The 19,025-nt window shown below is 41.2% G+C and overlaps 1 protein-coding gene across 25 annotated transcripts in view; it reads right to left on the bottom strand.

Annotated features, from left to right (window-relative positions):
- The window catches only part of LOC113119418 (microtubule-actin cross-linking factor 1-like), a 167,392-nt gene that overhangs the window by 10,063 nt on the left and 138,304 nt on the right, over positions 1 to 19,025 (bottom strand). For 19 of the 25 annotated variants that reach the window (XM_026288897.1, XM_026288898.1, XM_026288900.1 and 16 more), the window contains 34 exons: positions 15,039 to 15,200; positions 14,775 to 14,945; positions 14,442 to 14,608; positions 14,118 to 14,277; positions 13,355 to 13,681; positions 13,015 to 13,099; positions 12,703 to 12,929; positions 12,360 to 12,566; positions 11,499 to 11,726; positions 11,055 to 11,273; positions 10,314 to 10,517; positions 9,786 to 9,794; positions 8,797 to 9,022; positions 8,476 to 8,702; positions 7,836 to 7,958; positions 7,650 to 7,751; positions 7,460 to 7,561; positions 7,183 to 7,356; positions 6,670 to 6,825; positions 6,385 to 6,582; positions 6,004 to 6,132; positions 4,979 to 5,161; positions 4,693 to 4,848; positions 3,881 to 4,087; positions 3,679 to 3,798; positions 3,418 to 3,587; positions 3,161 to 3,320; positions 2,190 to 2,384; positions 1,823 to 2,095; positions 1,527 to 1,715; positions 1,313 to 1,424; positions 585 to 739; positions 301 to 463; positions 62 to 216 (listed from right to left, as the gene is read on the bottom strand). In XM_026288897.1, coding sequence (XP_026144682.1) covers positions 62 to 216; positions 301 to 463; positions 585 to 739; positions 1,313 to 1,424; positions 1,527 to 1,715; positions 1,823 to 2,095; positions 2,190 to 2,384; positions 3,161 to 3,320; positions 3,418 to 3,587; positions 3,679 to 3,798; positions 3,881 to 4,087; positions 4,693 to 4,848; positions 4,979 to 5,161; positions 6,004 to 6,132; positions 6,385 to 6,582; positions 6,670 to 6,825; positions 7,183 to 7,356; positions 7,460 to 7,561; positions 7,650 to 7,751; positions 7,836 to 7,958; positions 8,476 to 8,702; positions 8,797 to 9,022; positions 9,786 to 9,794; positions 10,314 to 10,517; positions 11,055 to 11,273; positions 11,499 to 11,726; positions 12,360 to 12,566; positions 12,703 to 12,929; positions 13,015 to 13,099; positions 13,355 to 13,681; positions 14,118 to 14,277; positions 14,442 to 14,608; positions 14,775 to 14,945; positions 15,039 to 15,200 — 5,841 coding nt within the window. The remainder of the gene's footprint in view (positions 1 to 61; positions 217 to 300; positions 464 to 584; positions 740 to 1,312; positions 1,425 to 1,526; positions 1,716 to 1,822; positions 2,096 to 2,189; positions 2,385 to 3,160; positions 3,321 to 3,417; positions 3,588 to 3,678; positions 3,799 to 3,880; positions 4,088 to 4,692; positions 4,849 to 4,978; positions 5,162 to 6,003; positions 6,133 to 6,384; positions 6,583 to 6,669; positions 6,826 to 7,182; positions 7,357 to 7,459; positions 7,562 to 7,649; positions 7,752 to 7,835; positions 7,959 to 8,475; positions 8,703 to 8,796; positions 9,023 to 9,785; positions 9,795 to 10,313; positions 10,518 to 11,054; positions 11,274 to 11,498; positions 11,727 to 12,359; positions 12,567 to 12,702; positions 12,930 to 13,014; positions 13,100 to 13,354; positions 13,682 to 14,117; positions 14,278 to 14,441; positions 14,609 to 14,774; positions 14,946 to 15,038; positions 15,201 to 19,025) is intronic. The other 6 variants (XM_026288910.1, XM_026288885.1, XM_026288906.1 and 3 more) reach the window with 3 other exon arrangements.

The raw sequence follows: 19,025 nt of genomic DNA, 5'->3' as shown, positions 1-19,025 counted from the left end.
TCAGTTTAAACACATTAAAAGTACATTCTCATGCCTAATCTACATAATTCATCGTCCGTACCTCGTCTTCGATCTTGTCAGCGTCTGTTGTGGGTCTGTAAGCATCTTTGTTGGGGTGCAAAGCAGCCACAAATTCATAATAGTCGATGTAGCCATCACAATCACGGTCAAAGATATCAGCAACAGCCGTCATCTCCAGCTTGCTGGTAGGGAACTCTGCAAACAAACCGCATAGTTAAAGTGGCATTTTAAAATGGTACATGAAAAGTAAGATCAGCAGACAAGTCCAAGAGGCCGTACTTGATGCCAAGATGCCATCGATAAACTCCTGGCGGGTGATCTTTCCATCCTGGTCCTTGTCGATGCGTCGGAAGAAGTCCATGACTCGAGACTTCTTGTGGTTCATCCAGCGCATGTATTTCTTCCTCCACACATCAAAGTCAAAGTTGGCAAATTCTTTTAGCTGAGGGTGAAGAAAGATCAGTATTACTTCTACTGTTCAGATTTTGTGAGTTTGATATCACTTTACTACTAGTATACAAAGAGCACAATTAAGAGTGGGAAAGAATAGTGGGATGCACTACCTCCTCTAGTCTGTCGAGAGCATCATTCAGCTTGCGCTGGCGATCGAGGGCGAGCAGCCACACTTGTTGCCAGCGGGAGCAGAGCTGAGTGAGGCGAGGGTTACCACTGGCTACTGATACTGAGTGCTGCTGTTGCTGCTGCTGCTGGTGTTTTCCTGTAAGGAGAGCACAGATCACATGTTTGGAATAGCACACTACTGTACTAATTCAATTCTTAAGTATGTTAGCATGCATACTGTGCATAGCATACACATTATTTTCTTGGTTTTAATCCTTTGTAATTGCTTCATCTCTAAGTTCCTGTAGCTTAGCTGGTAGAGCACTGCTTATCAAGCGCAATGTTGGGGGTTCGATTCCCCGGGAACACATGGTAGGTAAAAATTGATAGCCTGAATGCACTGTAAGACGCTTTGGATAAAAGCGTCTGCTAAATGCATACATTTTAAATCCCTTTATCATTCTATTTTAAAAAAATAAAAGGGAGTATACAATATACACTGAATACGCAATATTAAGCAGTGAGCAGTTACTGAACCTCAAATCTACACTACCACTCAAAATTTGCAATAACTGTAATAACACTTCACACTATTTTACTGTTTTTTCAAACAAATAAATGCTGACTACCGTGAGATACATCTTTTAAAAACATTTAAAACATACCAAACACTGACCACAAATATTTAAACAGTAGCTTATGTAAAGGTTTTGTGTTTGAAGTCTCTTACGGGACCCTCTCCTGTCTGAAAGGCTGCTGGGATGTTCTGCTGGTTTCCTCTTGTAAGTCTTTGTCACTTTGTCAACATCAGGTTGTTTTCGGGTCATTTCTTCCATAAACATCTGATGGAAGAGAACAAAACGATAAGAAACCTCTCTGCACTAAACAAAGCAATTCATCTAAAAGACTGAGGGGCCGTTGATGAATGGAGCTGTCCCGCTCACCTGATGCTCTGAGATTAGTGTCTTCAGTTGAGTAATGTCCTGGGGGAGTGGTTCGGTATCACGCTGCACCAGTGTGGTCTCGGCCCACTGTAGCCATGATAACAGCTCCTCCAGAAGTGTAGCATTGTTGAGCAATTCAGTCAGGGCCGTCTCCAAGCGCTGCTCGTGCTGTTTGGCCCACGTCAGCACCTGTAGAGCAAACATTATTATATGACTTTCGTATTATATACACATTTCAGACCTATTATAGTAGGCGGAGACATTTATCTAACTTTTGGCGTAGACAGGCTTCATACCTCCTCAAAGCGAGCTCTAATGATGGTGATCCAGTGTTTGATGGTCGTGATGCAGTCTGGGTGGCACACAGCTAGGATGGCTTCACCCATGCCAGCAGCTTTATTCACATCCACTCTCTTCTCTTCCACCGTCTGCATGAAATTCTGGTGCGTGTGCAGTAGTGCCTGCAGGGTCTCTGCCTCCTCTGGCAGGACGCCCCGGAAACGTAATGTTTGCTCCGCCTCCGAAAGCCACTCTAGCAACATTTGAACAGCTGTGCGGAACTCTTCTGCCTGCAGAAAGAGAGAGAAAATAGATAGTCAGAAGCAAATATTAACACTACATTCTCTTGGTTTCATTCAAAATCTGAAAAACAATCAGACGTACCTGTTTGAGAGCCTGTTGGAGCCGGGTCTGTTTGGAAACGGACAGCGCACAGACTGTCTCCCAGCGGTTGCTGAGCTCCTGCAGTTGAACTTTGACCCAGGCCGTGTCGTCGCGGCCTGTCTCCATCAGCTCTCGGGCTGACCGCTTCAGAGCCTGCACACTACTGGTCCTTTTTCCCAGCTCTTTCTGGAAGACCTGAGGAGCGATAAAATAAAGCTTAAATCTCTGACCTACTCATAAATGTCCTTCCAAGTAAAAGCCTCATTCAAGTCTTGCTAGGTGCATTTCCATTTGAGATTTGTGCAAGCTTTTGTGATATTTTATATATGTCGATAAAAAAATGTTTTGCGAAATGACAGCATTTCCATTCACCCATGTTATGCGACAAAAAACAAAATATTTTGTCATGGCAACAGATGTAGTTAGGTTTATGTATATTACAGCCACTGCACTAGCCATTAATTTTAATCAAAGGAGATGTATGTGCATATCTTTAGAGAAGGAGTGCGGCTTCTGAAACGTGGAGTGGCTGTTGTAAGCACAAGCACCGACTTGACCGAGGTCATGTCGAAGCTGTAATGTGCCGCAAACATATGCAGTGTAAATAAGGTTTTTCTTTCCCAAGCATAAATGGCAAGGAAAGCTTATTATAAATCGTTATTATAAATTATAAATCTAAAATCAAAAAAAGGAATATAAGTTTTCCTGATGGAATTGACATTATTCAGACAGCTGCGGTAACAAATTAAATGCATTATATGTGACTGACTACTAATAATCAAAGAAATGTGAAAAATATAAGTATTAGCTTGACATTTTCAGACCTTCAAATCTTTATAAATGAATACTCACAGACTCACAGAGATACTATAGACCTCGTAATAATATAGACTAAAAAGGAAATTTGTTGATGCAAGTCTTCAGATTTCATGTTTAAAATCTTTGAAAGCAACAAATGAGCCCAATAGTACCTTATGAGAATCCATTAGGTTGGAAACCAGATCCAGATCTCCATGGACAGGCTGGTCCTCTGCAAGCTGAGGTTCCACACGATACAGCCAGTCAACAAGTGCCTGGAGAGCCTCCGCAAACTGACCTGAGAACAAGAGGGCTTCCTCCAACTTGTGTTGCCTGAGGAGAAAAAGATTTCCAATTATTTTCTTTCTTCACTATACTAAACATTCAATCATTACGCAACTAGGTGAAGTCATATGGCAGAACTTCTCACCTCTCCACGCTCTTTCCACAAACTGTGTCCCATTTGTCACGGACCTCACCCAACAAGTTGTCCAGTTTTTGTGTATCCGCGGACAGTGTGGCCTTGTCTCTCATGGCCTTCCCAGAGCGCACTGTGGTGTCATACACTGGCTGCTTGGAGCCAAGAGACTTCTGGAAATCCTGCAGTACAGTGATTAACAGACAGAGGGCATAAGAGACAAGTCTAAAAGTTTTCAACTTCACAAAGCATTTTAATGCATCTAGGCTGTACCTTATGTTTGGCCAGCTGGATTTTAATCTTGTCAGGCTCATTAGAGATTTCCAGCTCCGAGTCCAGCCTGCTCTCTGCTTCCTCCAACCAGTCTGTCAGTTTCCTCCAGGCCTCGTGAAACTAGACAAGAGAGGACTGCCAATTTCAGACACAGAGAAAGGTATGATCAGAGCTACACCGAGTGAGGTAAACCAAAATATACCTGTTTGGCTCTCTTGCGGGCCTCATCCAGGTGCCGTCCTCGGTCTAGTGATCTCTGCACCAGTTTGTCCCAGCGGGCCTGTACACTGAGCAGCAGGTTCTTGATTAGAACCACATCCTGTTTGAGACTGGCAAACCGCAGCTGAGAGCCAGCTTTCTCCAGAGCCAGAACCTGCTCTCTGTGAGTGTTCACCTCATTCACAAACACCTGAAACATACAGGAATAAAGACAAGGACTTCAGTTACATTCTATTAAAACTCTTAACAAAAGCAAAAAATGTGTACTTAAAGCTGCAGTAGGTAACTTTTGTAAAAAATATATTTTTTACATATTTGTTAAACCTGTCATTATGTCCAGACAGAAGAATATGATACAGATAATCTGTGAAAAAAATCAAGCTCCTCTGGCTCCTCCCAGTGGTCTTATTGCCATTTGCAGAAATCCATCTGCTCCCGGTAAAAAACAACCAATCAGAGCTGCGGTCTGTAACTTTGTTTGTGTTCAAAATGTAGAAAAATGAACATAATAAGCGAGTACACCATGAATCCATTTTCCAAACCGTGTTTTTAGCTTGTCCTGAATCACTAGGGTGCACCTATAATAAGTGTTTATATTCGGACTATTTTAGATTGCTTCGGGGGTACCGCGGCGGAGTAACCCAGTACCTTTGTGATTCTTCATAGACATAAACAGAGAGAAGTAGTTCTGGCTACGATGTTCTTCCGCAAGACGCAAACAGTTCTGTTTATTAACCGCTAGAGCGTCAAAAGTTACCGACTGCAGCTTTAAGCAAGCCACATTTTCTGACCAACCTTGTGCTCATCTATCTGGAATAGGACGGTGTCGAGAATGAGGCTGGGTGACTGAGCCATGTTGAGAGTCTGCTCTGCCTGCGTCAGCCAGTTTATGGTGTCCTGCAGGGAGGTCTGGAACCCTGTCGCCAATGAGATGGCTTCCTCCAGTTTACCCTGTGGAAAAGAGATGGATACAGAGGCAGAGGCATCTTAAGACTGGAAGACAGAATGAGATACTTCATTCATATGTTCATTAATGATCAAATCTGTTATTTAAACATGAATGTAAGGACATAAATCTCACCATTCTGTCATCCATTTTGGCATTGAGACTGGCCCACTTGTTCTGTAGCATGGCCAGGTTCTGTTGGGTCTGTGTGGTACCAGGTCCAGCATCCTCTCCTCCTCTGGCCAGCAGAATGGACTCTCCCTGATCTAGTAGTCGATGGTACTGCTCACTCCTCGGGGTCAACTGAGCCTGGAGCTCCTGTAAACAGGACAGAGCAGGATAAGTTGGTCTATATAAAAAGCGTTGCTATTATTAACTATGAACTACTTCATTTGTTTTTGTTTTGTTAAATATAACTAACAGATGAAGAACGTAATTGAATATTAAAAATGCAGGCAACTAAGTGAAATGAACATTTAGGTAAATTAATAAAACAAACAAAAAAATGAAAGCTCACTAGACATTTAAAAAATAAGACTTATAAAAATGACGAAAGCACAACATTTCTAGAACCCCCCCCCCCCCCCCCCCCCCAAAAAAAAAAAAAATCGAATTCAAAAATCACTTAAATAATCACTGTTGTGACGCTGAACCAAAAAACCAGTCATAAGGGTCAATATTTGGAATTGAGATTTATACATCATCTCTTCATAGATGTATGGTTTGTTTGGATGGGATAATATTTGGCTGAGATACAAGTATTTGTAAATCTGAAAAACTAATCCAAAATTAAGTTTTAATATATTTACAGTAGGAAATAAAAAAAAATATACATCATCTTTACTTAATACCCTAATGATTTTTGGCATAAAATATTATATAGAATTTTGACCCATAAAATGTATTGTTGGCTATTGATACAAATGTATGTGTCTGTGCTACTTAAGGTTTTGTGGTCCAGGGTCACAAATAATAATATAACACAATTAAGCTTTTTCTAATAGAATGCAAAGGCAACAGATGGTCTTCATTTAATGTCATTTCTTGTCATTTACAAAGAATTCTAAATAAATAAAACAAAACAAATGCTCCAATAACAATATATTTGAGAGTGGTTGCATATCTAATAAGTGGACTAGAGGTGAACTCATTTTGCGTACCATGTGTTGCTGCAGCTGCTCTCTGGCGGTCTCAGGCAGGCCACCTGTGGGTTTGGCAGCAGACAGCTGACTCTCTGTGCGTCTCAGCCACTGCAGAAACTCCTCCAACTCTCCATGGAAACCCTCCGCCTGACACAGAAACCATGCAAGGGTAAGACAATGAGCGAATTGAGCCGACACCTGTACTACGATATTACAGAGAACCATTCTCGCAGCACAGTAACCCTCCAAACTGCATCCATTTTATTGAATCAACTTGAATCTAATCCATTGCAAATGGCTCATTTCAGGCTACAACCATATGCAGATGCACTTGTTTTTATTGGTGCTTTCAATCAGATCTCTCTGTATAAAGATGCAGTAGTAATATCTAGAGAGCACCTGTTGCAGGGCAGCTTCCAAAAGCTTCTGCCTCTCATCAGTCTTCAGCAGAAGGTTCTTCCAGCTGCGGTTCAGCTCATCCAGCTGGTCTCTCAGGTGGTTGATTTCGTCTCCAGGACTGGACTCTAGCAGCTCAGAACCTGCCCTGTTCACCGTCTCCACTGTAGCCCGATGGGACAGCACGTCGTTTCTTAAAACCTAAAAAGACAGCTTGATTACAGCAAACTGCTTTAAAAAGGAAATAAAAAAAGCAGAGTACATTAAAATGTCCCAAATATTCCGTACGTGATGCTTAGCCAGCTCAATTTCGATGGCCTTGGGGTCAGAGCTAATGGGTCGCTGGGTGTCCAGTGTGGCGTGAGTGTGACTGAGCCAGGACTGCAGCTCAGAGAGAGCATGCTGGAACTGACCTAGAGCCAACAGTGCACCCTCCAGTTTGTGCTGAGAGACAGAGAAAAGAGTCAAATACAATCAACAGTAAAAGCATTTCCTGTCTGCCCTCTAAAATGCAGAAGAATTTAACTTAATTTTATTTGATATTAGCTTGCATACTCCATTTTACAATTCAAATTTTACAATAGCCAATATTCAATAATGATAGCAATATAAAAAATAATGCTAATAGCAATAATAACCCATTAATTCACAGTTCATTAGCCTAATGGTAGGCTGTTTTAATTGAACTCTTTTCAGTGTGTGTTTATTTGCATTTTAGTTATCTAAATGATCTGTTTCATAAGTAATTGTTTTGTAAATGCAAAAGGAGACTGAGATAATAACTGGTCTGTATTTCCTCACCTGTCTGATAGTGATTTTGTCCACCAGGTTGTCCCACAGGTGGCGTAGCTCAGTGAGAGGCTCCTGGATCATGTCTCGGTCTGTTTGGTCGCTCACTTTTCTGAGCAGCAGCTCTCCTTGGTGGCAAAGCTTCTCCATGTCAATCTGCTGCTGGTAGACTTCTACTTTATATTGCTGTGCCATGTAAAAAGATAAAGGGTCAACATTTTTCTCAATGTGTGTTTTTTTTTATTTATTTATTTTTTTTAGATACGAGTAGATAAGGTCTGCTTCAAACCTTGAGCTCCTCGATCTGTTGTTTAACAGTGCTGAGGTCTGTCCCTACAGCTGGCATGTCACACAATTTGATCACAGCGTTGTCCAAGTAGTCAAACATGCCCTGGGGAGATATAAAGTGATAATTGTGAACACACAGTTGGCTTGACCAATCAGGGCAGATTTTGTAGTAGCAATAGGGTGACAGACACCTGAAGAGCATCCTGGTACTGCACAGAGGCAGTCATGGCCTCTTCCAGCCTCTCCATTCGCTCTCTCCACGTGCGGTTCAAGCCTTCCCAGGCTGCATTCATCTAGGAGGAACAAAATCAACAACTTGGAGATAATTTGTTTAAATGTGAGTGAAACTCACTCGGATCATTGTTCTACCCTCTTACCTCATCGATGGTCTTCTTGACCTCGGGTTTCTCAGTCTCTCCGCAGGCAAAGATGAGGTCAGCACCGAGTGTTTGTACGATCTCCAGTTCTTCCCTCAGCCCATCTGTCTCTGCCTTAATGGCCTGAGTTTGAGACAAAAACATCATGACTACATTCTCTTGAGATCAACCTCTTGATTATGTAGTTTAATCTGCACTGAACCCCATAAAGGAGCGCTTTATTAAAATGTACACGGCTATTCAAAGGCTATTCACAGTATTTCTGCTGTAATAATGACAAAGCTGATTGTTTTCTAACTTTCTTTTTAAACAACTTAATGAGTGATTTTGTGATTTCAGAAGTTACATTTTGCTCCGAGAATTCAATCAATTATCAACAACAGTTCTTATATTATAACATTACACAAGAAATAACTTTCAGTTTACACATAGATTTTTTTTAACAGATCCCTTTTAATTTTGCTGATGTCCTTCCAGTGGTTGCACACTTCTGATCGTTACAGAGCTTCTTTAAGACTTCTGATTTATCCTACTTCCTAGTCAATTTTGAAAATATGTCATGTATGCACATCTCCACTGGAAATGGGATTATACCGAAAAAGAAATCATGTCTTGCTAGTGACTCTATTTTTGGACTGACCTCTGCTGCCTCTATTTGTTGTTTTATAAGTGAAGGATCCACCCCTGGGTCCTCCAGATCTTTCACAATGTCCTGAGAGTCACGGAGTGTGCTCAGCAGAGCGCCCATGTCAGCCCAGAATTTTCCGGCGAGATCTAGAACATCCTGAAGCTTTCCTTCTCGCTCCTCTGCCCTCTGCCTGATCTCTTCCCACAGAGAGCGCAGCCGCAAGAGTCGTGAACGCACCGCTGAGGATGGGAACAGATTACAGATTTACCAAAACACATTGGATAAAGCGTTTCATACAACCACAAAGTTTCATTTCAGGTTAAAGATCGTTACCCTGGGCAGCAGGATCGTCGTGTGGGGCGCGACCGATGAGCTCTTCTCCTCGGGCACACAGGGCGCTGAAAGACGGAAGGAGTTTGTCCAGTTCTAGCCCTGTAGCCCTGTGCTCCGCAAGCTGCTCCCGGATCTTCTCCACCTCAGCCGCCACTGGAGGAGGCTGCCGCAAGCGTTGGACCGCACCTTCCAAAGTCTCCAACAGAGGGTCCATCTTATCATGGAACTGATGGAGAGTAAGACGACAACAATCAGAACAAATACAGCACACAAAAGTAAGTGCAGAAGCACCAAGCATTGCAAGGATGTCTGGGATGCATTAAACTGATCAGTGACAGTAAAGACTACAATAATAACTCTACAAAAGATTTCTAAAACTTTCTGTTCATCAAATAATCTTGAAAATGTTTTCGACAAAAATATTAAAGCCGCACAACTATTATCAAGACTGATAATAATAAGAAATGTTTATTGAGCACCAAATCAACGTATTAAAGTGATTTCTGAAGAGTCGCGTTGACACCAAAAACTGGAGTAGAAATCTTACCAACCCCAAACTTTGGAACGGTAGTGCAAAAAAAGTTAACTTTCAGTTATCACTCTCATAAATGAAGGCAAATCACTCTTTGGTAGTTCATCTAGATAAAAACCTTTGTTAATTTACCGTATTTTACGGACTATAAGTCGGAGATGGTAATGTTTTCTCTTGGTTCTTGGTTCTAAATAAATGCAACTTATAGTCCAGTGCTACTTATATATGTTTTTTCCCTCATCATGACGTATTTTTGGACTGGTGCGACTTATAGTCCGAAAAATACGGTAATTTCTTTTACTAACAACAATCTATAGGTCAACTGAAGTAAGTTAAAACTACTTTCAGAATATAAGTATATAAAACACTGGATTCAAGTATTTCTGAAAATTCGTGATTCTCGATCCGATACAGATGTTATATAAGTGGTCGAATCAGTGGGTGATGATGCTCTTACCTCTACCAGCTGAGGGAGTTGCAGAGAGCAGTGATGATGGAGGGATGGACACACACAGCACATCCACAAACGTGAGTGATGGACCAAACGGACATGGGAGGGAGAGGTGCAACAAGCAGGAATGGGGGAAGTTTAGGGAATACAGGATTTGGAGAGGAGAGGGTGACAGGAAATGAGGTACGGGGGTGGGACAGGTGGAGTCACAGTAAAGTAGAGTTTGAAGGGATGGAGGTGGAGAAATGGAACAATGTGTTAATTCAATAGCATGCAACAGGCCAGCCGGAAGTAATAACACAAACAGTAAGCCAAAATGCACCTGATGTCAGATGTCAGTGATGTTATTAAAAAAAAATGCCTTAGTCCAAAACAATGGGTAAAATAAAGGTGATGTGTGTCATTAAAATAGCTTGAATGTACAAAATGAGTTGATAATGTGCTGTATAATGCTGTGGGCTGTAACAACCTTTAAATAAATCACAATCTGGGCAGCAGTTCAAAATAAGCATGCAAACATTTCGCAGCAAATACCTGAACAGACTGTGACACTGCTTCATCTAGTGTTGTGGCTCGACCTTTGACCTCCTCTTTGATGCCGAGGTAGCGTCTCTCTGCTTCATTATAACGTTGTCTTACTGTTGCCCCTTCCTGGGCACTCAGTTCTGCCAGCTGTGGGCCGATCTTTAGCAGTTTATCTATGTGAGGCTTATGCTCAGCAATGGACTCTCTCAGAAGCTAGGAAGGAATGCATATAAAATGTTATGTGATGTCAATACGTTATTACATGAAATAAAAAATGTTTTGTGGGTTTGTGATTTTTGTGGGTCTTAGTTCATGTATAATGGTGCATTCAAGATGTCCTGGGAAGTACATATTCATGAGTTTGGGAACCTCCTGGTTGTATTTTTGCTTTTTTATATTCAATTAGAACTGTAAATTGAATCGTTATATATTCTAATTGCACAAATACATTGGATTTTGTGCATGCAAGAATGATACTTTTATTTTAAATTAAAAACGGCATTCATTTTAACAAATGTACTATTAATACACATGCTGCATTCACTGTATCTAAAATACTTTCTCAGTTACATACCCCAAACTCTGATTTTAGAAAATCCAAAGAAAATCCTCACTTTTAATTTAGACTGTGGTGACTTTCATATGCATTCAACAAATAAATATGATCTTTCTGACATTATTTGAATGCATCAAATAGCCACAAAGGAGTGAAATGGACTCAAGTCCTTTGTCTACATACTGCCCACTCACCCTCATCTGGTCTTGCTGTTGCCTAAGTGCTTCTGTGTCGATGGCAGGAGGGGGTAACTGGGTAATCAGTGTCTCTGTCTCACCCAGCCAGGGTTCAAGTTCCTCATACGTCTCCCAGAAACGTGCTACTAACACCTGAGCCTGCTCTAGAGCTGAGAAGCGCTCAGCATGACTCTGATTCACTGCTTCATAACGAGCACTTAAAGAATCCGTCTTCACCTACAGGAGGAAGCAGAAAGAGGTTTTATCGGGTCAGCCAAATGAATCTTTCGAGACTGAAACAACAAGCTTGCACTGTTGTTTGTCCCAAACATGACTCAACAAATCAAATCTCCACCAGAAAATCACATCAATTCAATTTCCCAGATCTAACATTTTGCAGAGGAATAATTACATGGCTCGTTCTGACCCCCCCCTCCCTCGCTTCTTTATTTTGCTTCTAACCTTCAAAGCCTCTCTTTGTTGTTCGCTGCAGCTCTCCAGGATGTCCTCTCGTGTCTTAAGGAGTTGGTCCACGGTGTCTTTGTGACGGATGATGTCGATGTTAAAGGCTCTCTGCACCTGGAGCTGAGCCACAGTCACATCAGGCTCCAGACTCAGAGGCCCCAGAGACGCCAACTTCCTCTCGGTCTCTCCGGCCCAGGTCAGCTCTGCATCGACTGCCTCCTCATACTGAAACAATAACACACACAAATACACTGTCAAAAAAAAAAGGTAGTATGTTGAAAATATTAAAAAATTCAAGGCGGCAATATGGACAGAGGATCCTAAATCAAACTTTGCCTATGTTAAATATTTATAAAATTGATAATATTTTAAAATGTATGTTAAAATTGTAAATGTACTTTATATTTTGGACTGATTTTATTTTTAAATGTATAATTCCCACCATTAACAAACCACTGACTATGACTTTTGCCTCAATAAACTCTTTATTTACTGCTCATTAATAGTTAGTAAGGTAGTTGTTAAGTTTAGGTATAGGGTAGGATTAGGGATGTAGAATATGGTCATTTAGAATATGTGCTTTATAAATACTGATAAACAGCCAGCATGTTAAATATGCATGCTAATAAGCAATTAGTTAATAGTGAGAAATGGTCCCTATACTAAATTGTTACCTATATGCACTTTATAAGTATTAATTAACAGTCAATAGGTTATTAATAGGTGTGCTAATAAACAACTAGTTAATAGTGAGAATTGGTTCCGATACTAAAGTGTTACCATTATTTTTTACAACAATTAATATTCCATTTCAAGGAAGTCAAGTATGTTTTTGGCTGTGTGTATTTGTTGCAGTACCTGCTGTGACCTTTGGATGGCAGCCTGTACTAACTGCACTCTCTGTGTGATGGTCTCTTCAGCTTGGCGGTAACGCTGATTGGCATCGGCGACCAGGCGGTCCAGGCCGTCTCGTGCACGCCAGGGTACCAGATCCAGTAAAGCACTGCCCACCTCATTCACTGTATCCAGAACTAACCTCTTCTCAGCAGACACGCACTTCAGCTCCTGAGCCAAACATACACACGACATAAAACAATGAATTCACAGAATGCATAAATAATGTATTTGGCTTAGCAAAGACAAAAAAGTAAAAAGTGATTCATGAGTACTTAAAAAAAGATAAAACGGTAGATATCCTCACCCTCTGTCTGTCCTGATAGGCTGGTGTTGTGTCTGACTCAATGTTGCTAAGCTCCGCCTCCACGCTATCCAACCATTGGCTGATGTCATCGTGCGAGCTTGCGAATCGCGTGGCTAACTGAAGGGCCTGTTCCAGAGTACGGAGGGCTTTGCTGCTGCCCGCTGTCATCTCTGCGTAGCGGCTTTTGATGCCATCAAGCTTCTCCTGAATCAACAGGACCTCCTCACCTGTCACAGAGATCAGACATGATCACAGTCAAAGCAGGGATTTGTTGATACACCAATGAACCAAAAGAGCTGGATGGAAAAGTACCAGTGGTTTGTTTAAGCAGAGCCTGTCCGTTCTTAACGGCCTGGTCCACTGTCTTCTTCCTGCTGATAATCTCTTCATTAAGAGCCTGTAGGGAGCCAGCAGTAGAAACATTAACACTGGACATAATACAAGGGGACAAGAACAAATAAATAAATAAATAAATACACTGCATTGGTTTATGCTATTCAATTTATTATTTAATCAGAATATCACATCATTCATTTTAATTGAATGACAGACCTAGTATAGCTCTGACCTTACTGAGTGACATATTAATATTCTCTAATCTGATTTATACACTATTGTTGATCCTGGGCAGCTATGACCTTCAGAATCATACCAGTGTGTGTTTGTGTTGCTGCTCTAGTAGCTCCGGCTGATAACTCTGCACTGAGACCTCATCCAGTCTCTGGGCCACCTCAGCTAGCCAGTTAAGGACTTCCACCTCTTCTTCTCCAAATAGCTGTGCATTGGCCAGGGCCTGCTCCAGCATGACCTCTCTTCGACTGCACCAATCGCGCAGCTCCGTGTGCCCGTTGCGCACTGCCGCCACACGTTCGCCCAGCCAATCACGATCAGCCGCACAGCTGAGCGGGTGCAGTGATTGACTGAGAGTCTCAAGATGTTTTACACCATTCTCCCGAGAGGATACCTCCTCTTGGAGAGCCTGGGATTATAGCCCAGAGTCAAGAGGAGACGTGATTGAATGAGTAGAAGGAGAAAAAGAAACAAAAAGAAACAATGCAAACATAAACAAACATGACAATGCCGAATAATGACAAATCATAGTTAACTGATGTGAGCAAAAAATGATATGTGAATCAACACGAGATGAGATGAGAAACACAAAATCATGATGAAATTAAACTGCAAAATGGAAAGAACGTGGGCAGGATCACGACCTGAATTTTGTGCCTTCTTAGATAACCGCACTCCTACTAGTCCATTTAAAACCACAGGAGACTGACAATCTGTTCTCTCCTCTGCATCTCTAGTCAGTCTAATGATGCTTGACACTTTGAAAATCGCTTGCTAAAATGACAGATCTTGGTTCGGCAGCAATGATTCTGGCAGCAGACTCCCAGGTGCTGTGTATACTCTACCTTGTGCCTTACAATCTGCTGTGTGATTTTGGAGGTCTGGGTTCCCATTGGCTCAGCGGAGCTCAGGCGTCTCTCTGTGGCGCTCAACCACTCACCGAGCGGCTCCACTGCCTCGTGGAACTGCAGCGCCAACACCTGCAGCTCCTCTAGCTGCCGCTGCCTGAGGACATGACGTGAGGAGGAAATCTGTGTTATATTCTTATGACTACTCGGTTTTTATGGCCTTGTAAAGCAACCAAGTGATTGAGTTCTGAGTAAGAGATTCGATTAAGAGATTTTATGGCTGTGTCTGGGTGTCCATATTGCTCTGATTATGGAGTTTACCTGGCACTGGCCTTTTCCAGCAGATTTTTCCATCTCTCTCCTAGGCTCTTAAGTTGTTTCTGGATTTTGTCTTTATCTTGTGTCTCAGCCGTAGCAGCGATACGCTCTCCTTCTGCCCTGATCATCTCTACCGTCCCACGCCGGTCATCCAGCAACCGTTGCAGCAGCTAGGAATAATATGGAACCTCAGTTAATTAAATTAAAATTCTTTTTTTAATCTAGCATGATAAATTATTCTAATTAGTCTGCTACGAAATCAAGACATCACAAAGTTTTTCCAACTAAATTTCCTTTTAAAAAACTGATACCATTAAAATTTGATTCAAATCTAACCTTCTGCTCCTGAATTTGTGCCTTGACCACACGGTACTCAACAGACGGGGGTTTCTGGTTGGCTATGAGCTCCTCTGTGTCACTCAGCCAGCTCAAGAGCGGCTCCAGAGCATCTTGGAACTTCCCACAATGCAACAGGGCCTCCTGCAGCTGTGCAATTCTTTCAGCAACCTGTGAATTAAAAAAATGAATAATAATAATAATAATAATAATAATATTTAATTAATCCTATCAGTCAGCTAAAATAAAAGGCTAAAAGCTTACGCTCTTGTTGAGGGAGTTCCAGCGCAGGTTGGTGGTCTCCAAGTCATGTTCCAGCGCCTGGGTGTCAGTGTGTTTGGCTGCACTCTGGATAAGACCTTGACCCACAGCGTTGACATGTTGCAGTTTGGGCTGAATGCTGTCTATCTGCTCCCTTTCTACAGCCTAAAGAGTGAACGAAAGGAAGAGAACAAATTACCTGAGTATATTACTGGACACTTGTTCTGCTACTGGACATGTGATATGATAGAATGTGTCTAAACAGGTCAAGGCTGTACAAACACAACAACATGATAATGGTGGCATGGCCATTTATAAATGGGGAAGCAGATTTCAGCCCCCACACATTAACTGAAATTAAATACAGTGCCTTGGCAGCAACACTTTACAGCTCTATTTCCCCAACAGCCCAACACTTCAGCTCTGACAGAACATCCAACACAGTGGTTCACCACATACAGGTTGCCAAACACCCCTGACCAACGCCATGACCAGCAGTTACCAAAGTCAACATAAAATCCATTTTAATCCTGTAATGTGACTGATCTCAAAGAAACAGACTATTAAACAGGAAAGGCACTTTAGTGCAACCAATTGGAATTAGTTGGATCACATGAAGTGGGCATTATATACCAGAATGGATTTGGAAGTCAAAGGGGATTGTACAATTTCACTACTCTCAGCACTAGGATGCACATGCACCATTATTTAAATTATACTCTATACCATTAAAGCACATAGTTATTTTCATGGCTGCTATTAAACCACAACCAATAAAAAAGTATTTAGCATGAATGAAATTCTGAAGTACTACATTCATGTGACCTATGCCCTCAGTCCCATTGGATTTTAAATGTAAATTTAGGCATCCCAACATATAATGTATATTATGAAAAAAATAATTTTATTTCAAGATAAAGAATACAATTTAACAGTGTAACTGAATTAGTTTTTAAAGATTAACTTTGAGCGTTAGATGATAGCAAAGGTAATCATCTATAAAGCTAAGGGGAAGTCCTAAATCCTGTGTTTGAGTGTGTGTTTGTTTGCAGCTGCCTTGTGGCGAGGGGCTTCATTCCTGCTTCAAACAGGATGTCTGTCGGCCTCAAAACAATGAACCACAGCTTCAACCTGCTCCACCCTCTTGTCGACAGTATATGTGACTGTGAGAATGTCCGTGTCTATGCAACGAAGAGTGTTTGGTCCCCTTTTGTCTCTCTATATCCTGTCTAACATTATCCTGAATCCATCATCTAGGCCTCCTCCTCATCCTCAGTGTATATACTTGGAGCCATTTCCCGTTTTTAATCCTGATCATTCATCACATTTGGCACTTTTCAGCCACCAGCACAGAAATAAAGCCATTCATCTGCATCTGTGGCGCAACTCGTGTTGCCAAATAAAAGGGAAAGCTGTTAATTTTTCATAGACATTATATATCTATATTAGATATGCTAAGACCAACAATTCACAACAGGAAGAGAGAAAATTAAGTTTGTCAGAACTCTGAAATCTAAATAAGGATGCTCATGTCCATATGTAAGTAGCTATAAACATACATACAACAGAAAGGGGTCAGTGCAAACAAGAATCTCTTCTCTCCTTACCCATTCTCTCAGAGAGCATTTGACTCTTGTAATGCAGGCCTCTGGAAAATATCTAGGATGCCTGTCATTCCACTCAAATGCTCTCGACCAATCTGGCCAGCAGGCCGGTCACACATACACACACACACACACACACACGCAACTGCTTCACACGTATGTCTCCAACACTCTCAGTTTCTTCTGTCACCAAACTTTCAACTCTTTTGTTTCTCACACAAACCCCCACAGATCACTTTTAGTTACTGGCAGTACTCCATCCTACCGCCAACCCACAACATCACTGCCATTGGAGTCTTTTGTTTCTCTCACTTCAGTTCAAACCACAACTCCATACCGTGTATGCCCAGATTTTAGTAAAGAAAATATTATAATAGCTGGCTAGACTATATCCCCCACACTATGTGCTGATTTTTGCTGAGCTTTCTAAACCTTGTTCTGTATCTGAAAGCACCAAGATAAATTATTCTCATGCAATTTTTGCTTAAGGCAAGATAAAATCAATCAGACTAAATTATAGTAATTATAGTATAGTAATAAATTTGGACACACCCAAATGAATTTATGTTTTTCATTATCTCAAAGGTCTTTTGAGACTTAAATTGTGCTTATGTATGAATTTCATACAAAACAGTTGAGTTTTTTAATGAATGACTCAATGTTATAAACACCATTTGGCTTCTGCATATTTTCCATAAATCCATTTGCATTATTTCATAATTTGGATGGCTTTATTACTATTCTCAAGTGTATTTTGTCTGGTACTGTATGTGAAATTTCTGTTGCTGAATAGAAAAAAAAAATGCATGCATGTTAAAATGCTAGACGTAGGGCCCTATCTTGCACCCAGCGCAATTGACTTTGTACACCGACGCATGTGTCATTCCTATTTTGCACCCGCGCAAAGCGCGCTTTTCCCTCCACAGAAGCACGTCGCTAAACTAGTGAATGAACTTGCGCTCCCTGGGCGGTTCAGCGCAAAAAAGGAGGCGTGTTCCAGCGCAAACAATCCCTGGTGCTATTTTGCTGTTCCATTAAACAATTGCGCCACTGACCAGAAAAAACCTAGTCTAAAGTCAGTGGCGCGTTGCGCGTTGTTCATTATGCTATTTTAAGGGCGCATGCTTGACCATAATGTATAGCGTGCACAACGCGCATACACTTTCCTCATTGTAATCTACACAGATGCAACAGTTATTTTTGCAAATCATAAACTGTTACACTAAAAAAAAATATTAACACATGAGATGACGGAAATCATTTTGGTGTGCCACGAAGATGTGAAAAAATAGGCATAAATCTAGCTTACAAATTATTCAGGCTAATTGTAGTAATTAAGGATCAGACCTGTTTGCCCAATAGTGGCAAGACATATAGGCTATGTAAGGACATCTGACAAATATGTTTGTCCGTCAAGAACCAGGAAAAAAAATCGATGAAACAATTGTGGCTATTTCCTCCCACGCCTGTTTAACCGACGCAATTTTGGGTGGGTTTCTCCCATCCCCATACAACACAACTTCTCTGTCTTTCACTGCTCTTACAAGAACATCAGTCTCCTCGGCTGTGAACCGCTCCTGGCGTGCGCCTGGTAAATACGCCATAATAATAGCAATCCATAATGGAACTTGCGCACCTGCTTTTAAAGGGAATGTTGGATGACGCTCTGATTGGTTTATTTCACGTTACGCCCAAACAACACCTATGAATAATGAAGCTACTTCAGACCAACCCATTTTAGATTTGCGCCGGGCGCAAGAGCCATTTATCCCGCCGGGAAAATAGCAACAGCGCCGAGACCCGCCCACAAAGTTACTTGCGCTTCGCGCTTTGACACTTGCGTTTCAGATCGTTTAAATAGGGCCCGTAATGTAGGCTATACTTTGTGAATGATTTAAGGTATTTTTAAGGTATTTTTTTATGTTCGACAAATATAGCATAGGTAGAATCAAGGCATGGAATTTCCTCTTGAAAGCATAATAATCAAAGCATACAATAAAAAAATGAAATACTATAAATGTCTAAAAACAGCAAAAACTAATAAAAGTCTATCTTGTCTTGCGGAGAAAATCTTAAATGTAAAATTTCTGGACATCCCAGGAAATCACAGGAATAAGATTTATTTTGAATCAGTGAAAACATAGCCATTAACAAACTTCTTGTTCTACAGAGACTTTCCAAAACACACTCTCCAGTCCTACTCTTCCTGTCTTTGCTTTCCCCTCCTGTGTTTTTCCGGCCTCGCAGTTCCTCGTCTTTATCTCTTCTTCCTTTTTAAAGGACTTTGGATGGCTTAATTTGATCTGACTTAAATGTTCTAACAAAAACATAATTCACAAGGTTCCATTAATAAATACTGAGTAAATGATGTTAAAAACATAGTCAA

The sequence above is a fragment of the Carassius auratus genome, chromosome 19 (genome assembly GCF_003368295.1).
Source record: "Carassius auratus strain Wakin chromosome 19, ASM336829v1, whole genome shotgun sequence".
Classification (NCBI taxonomy): domain Eukaryota; kingdom Metazoa; phylum Chordata; class Actinopteri; order Cypriniformes; family Cyprinidae; genus Carassius; species Carassius auratus.
Note: the sequence above shows the minus strand (reverse complement) of the source record. Positions and strands in the feature narration are given on the sequence as shown.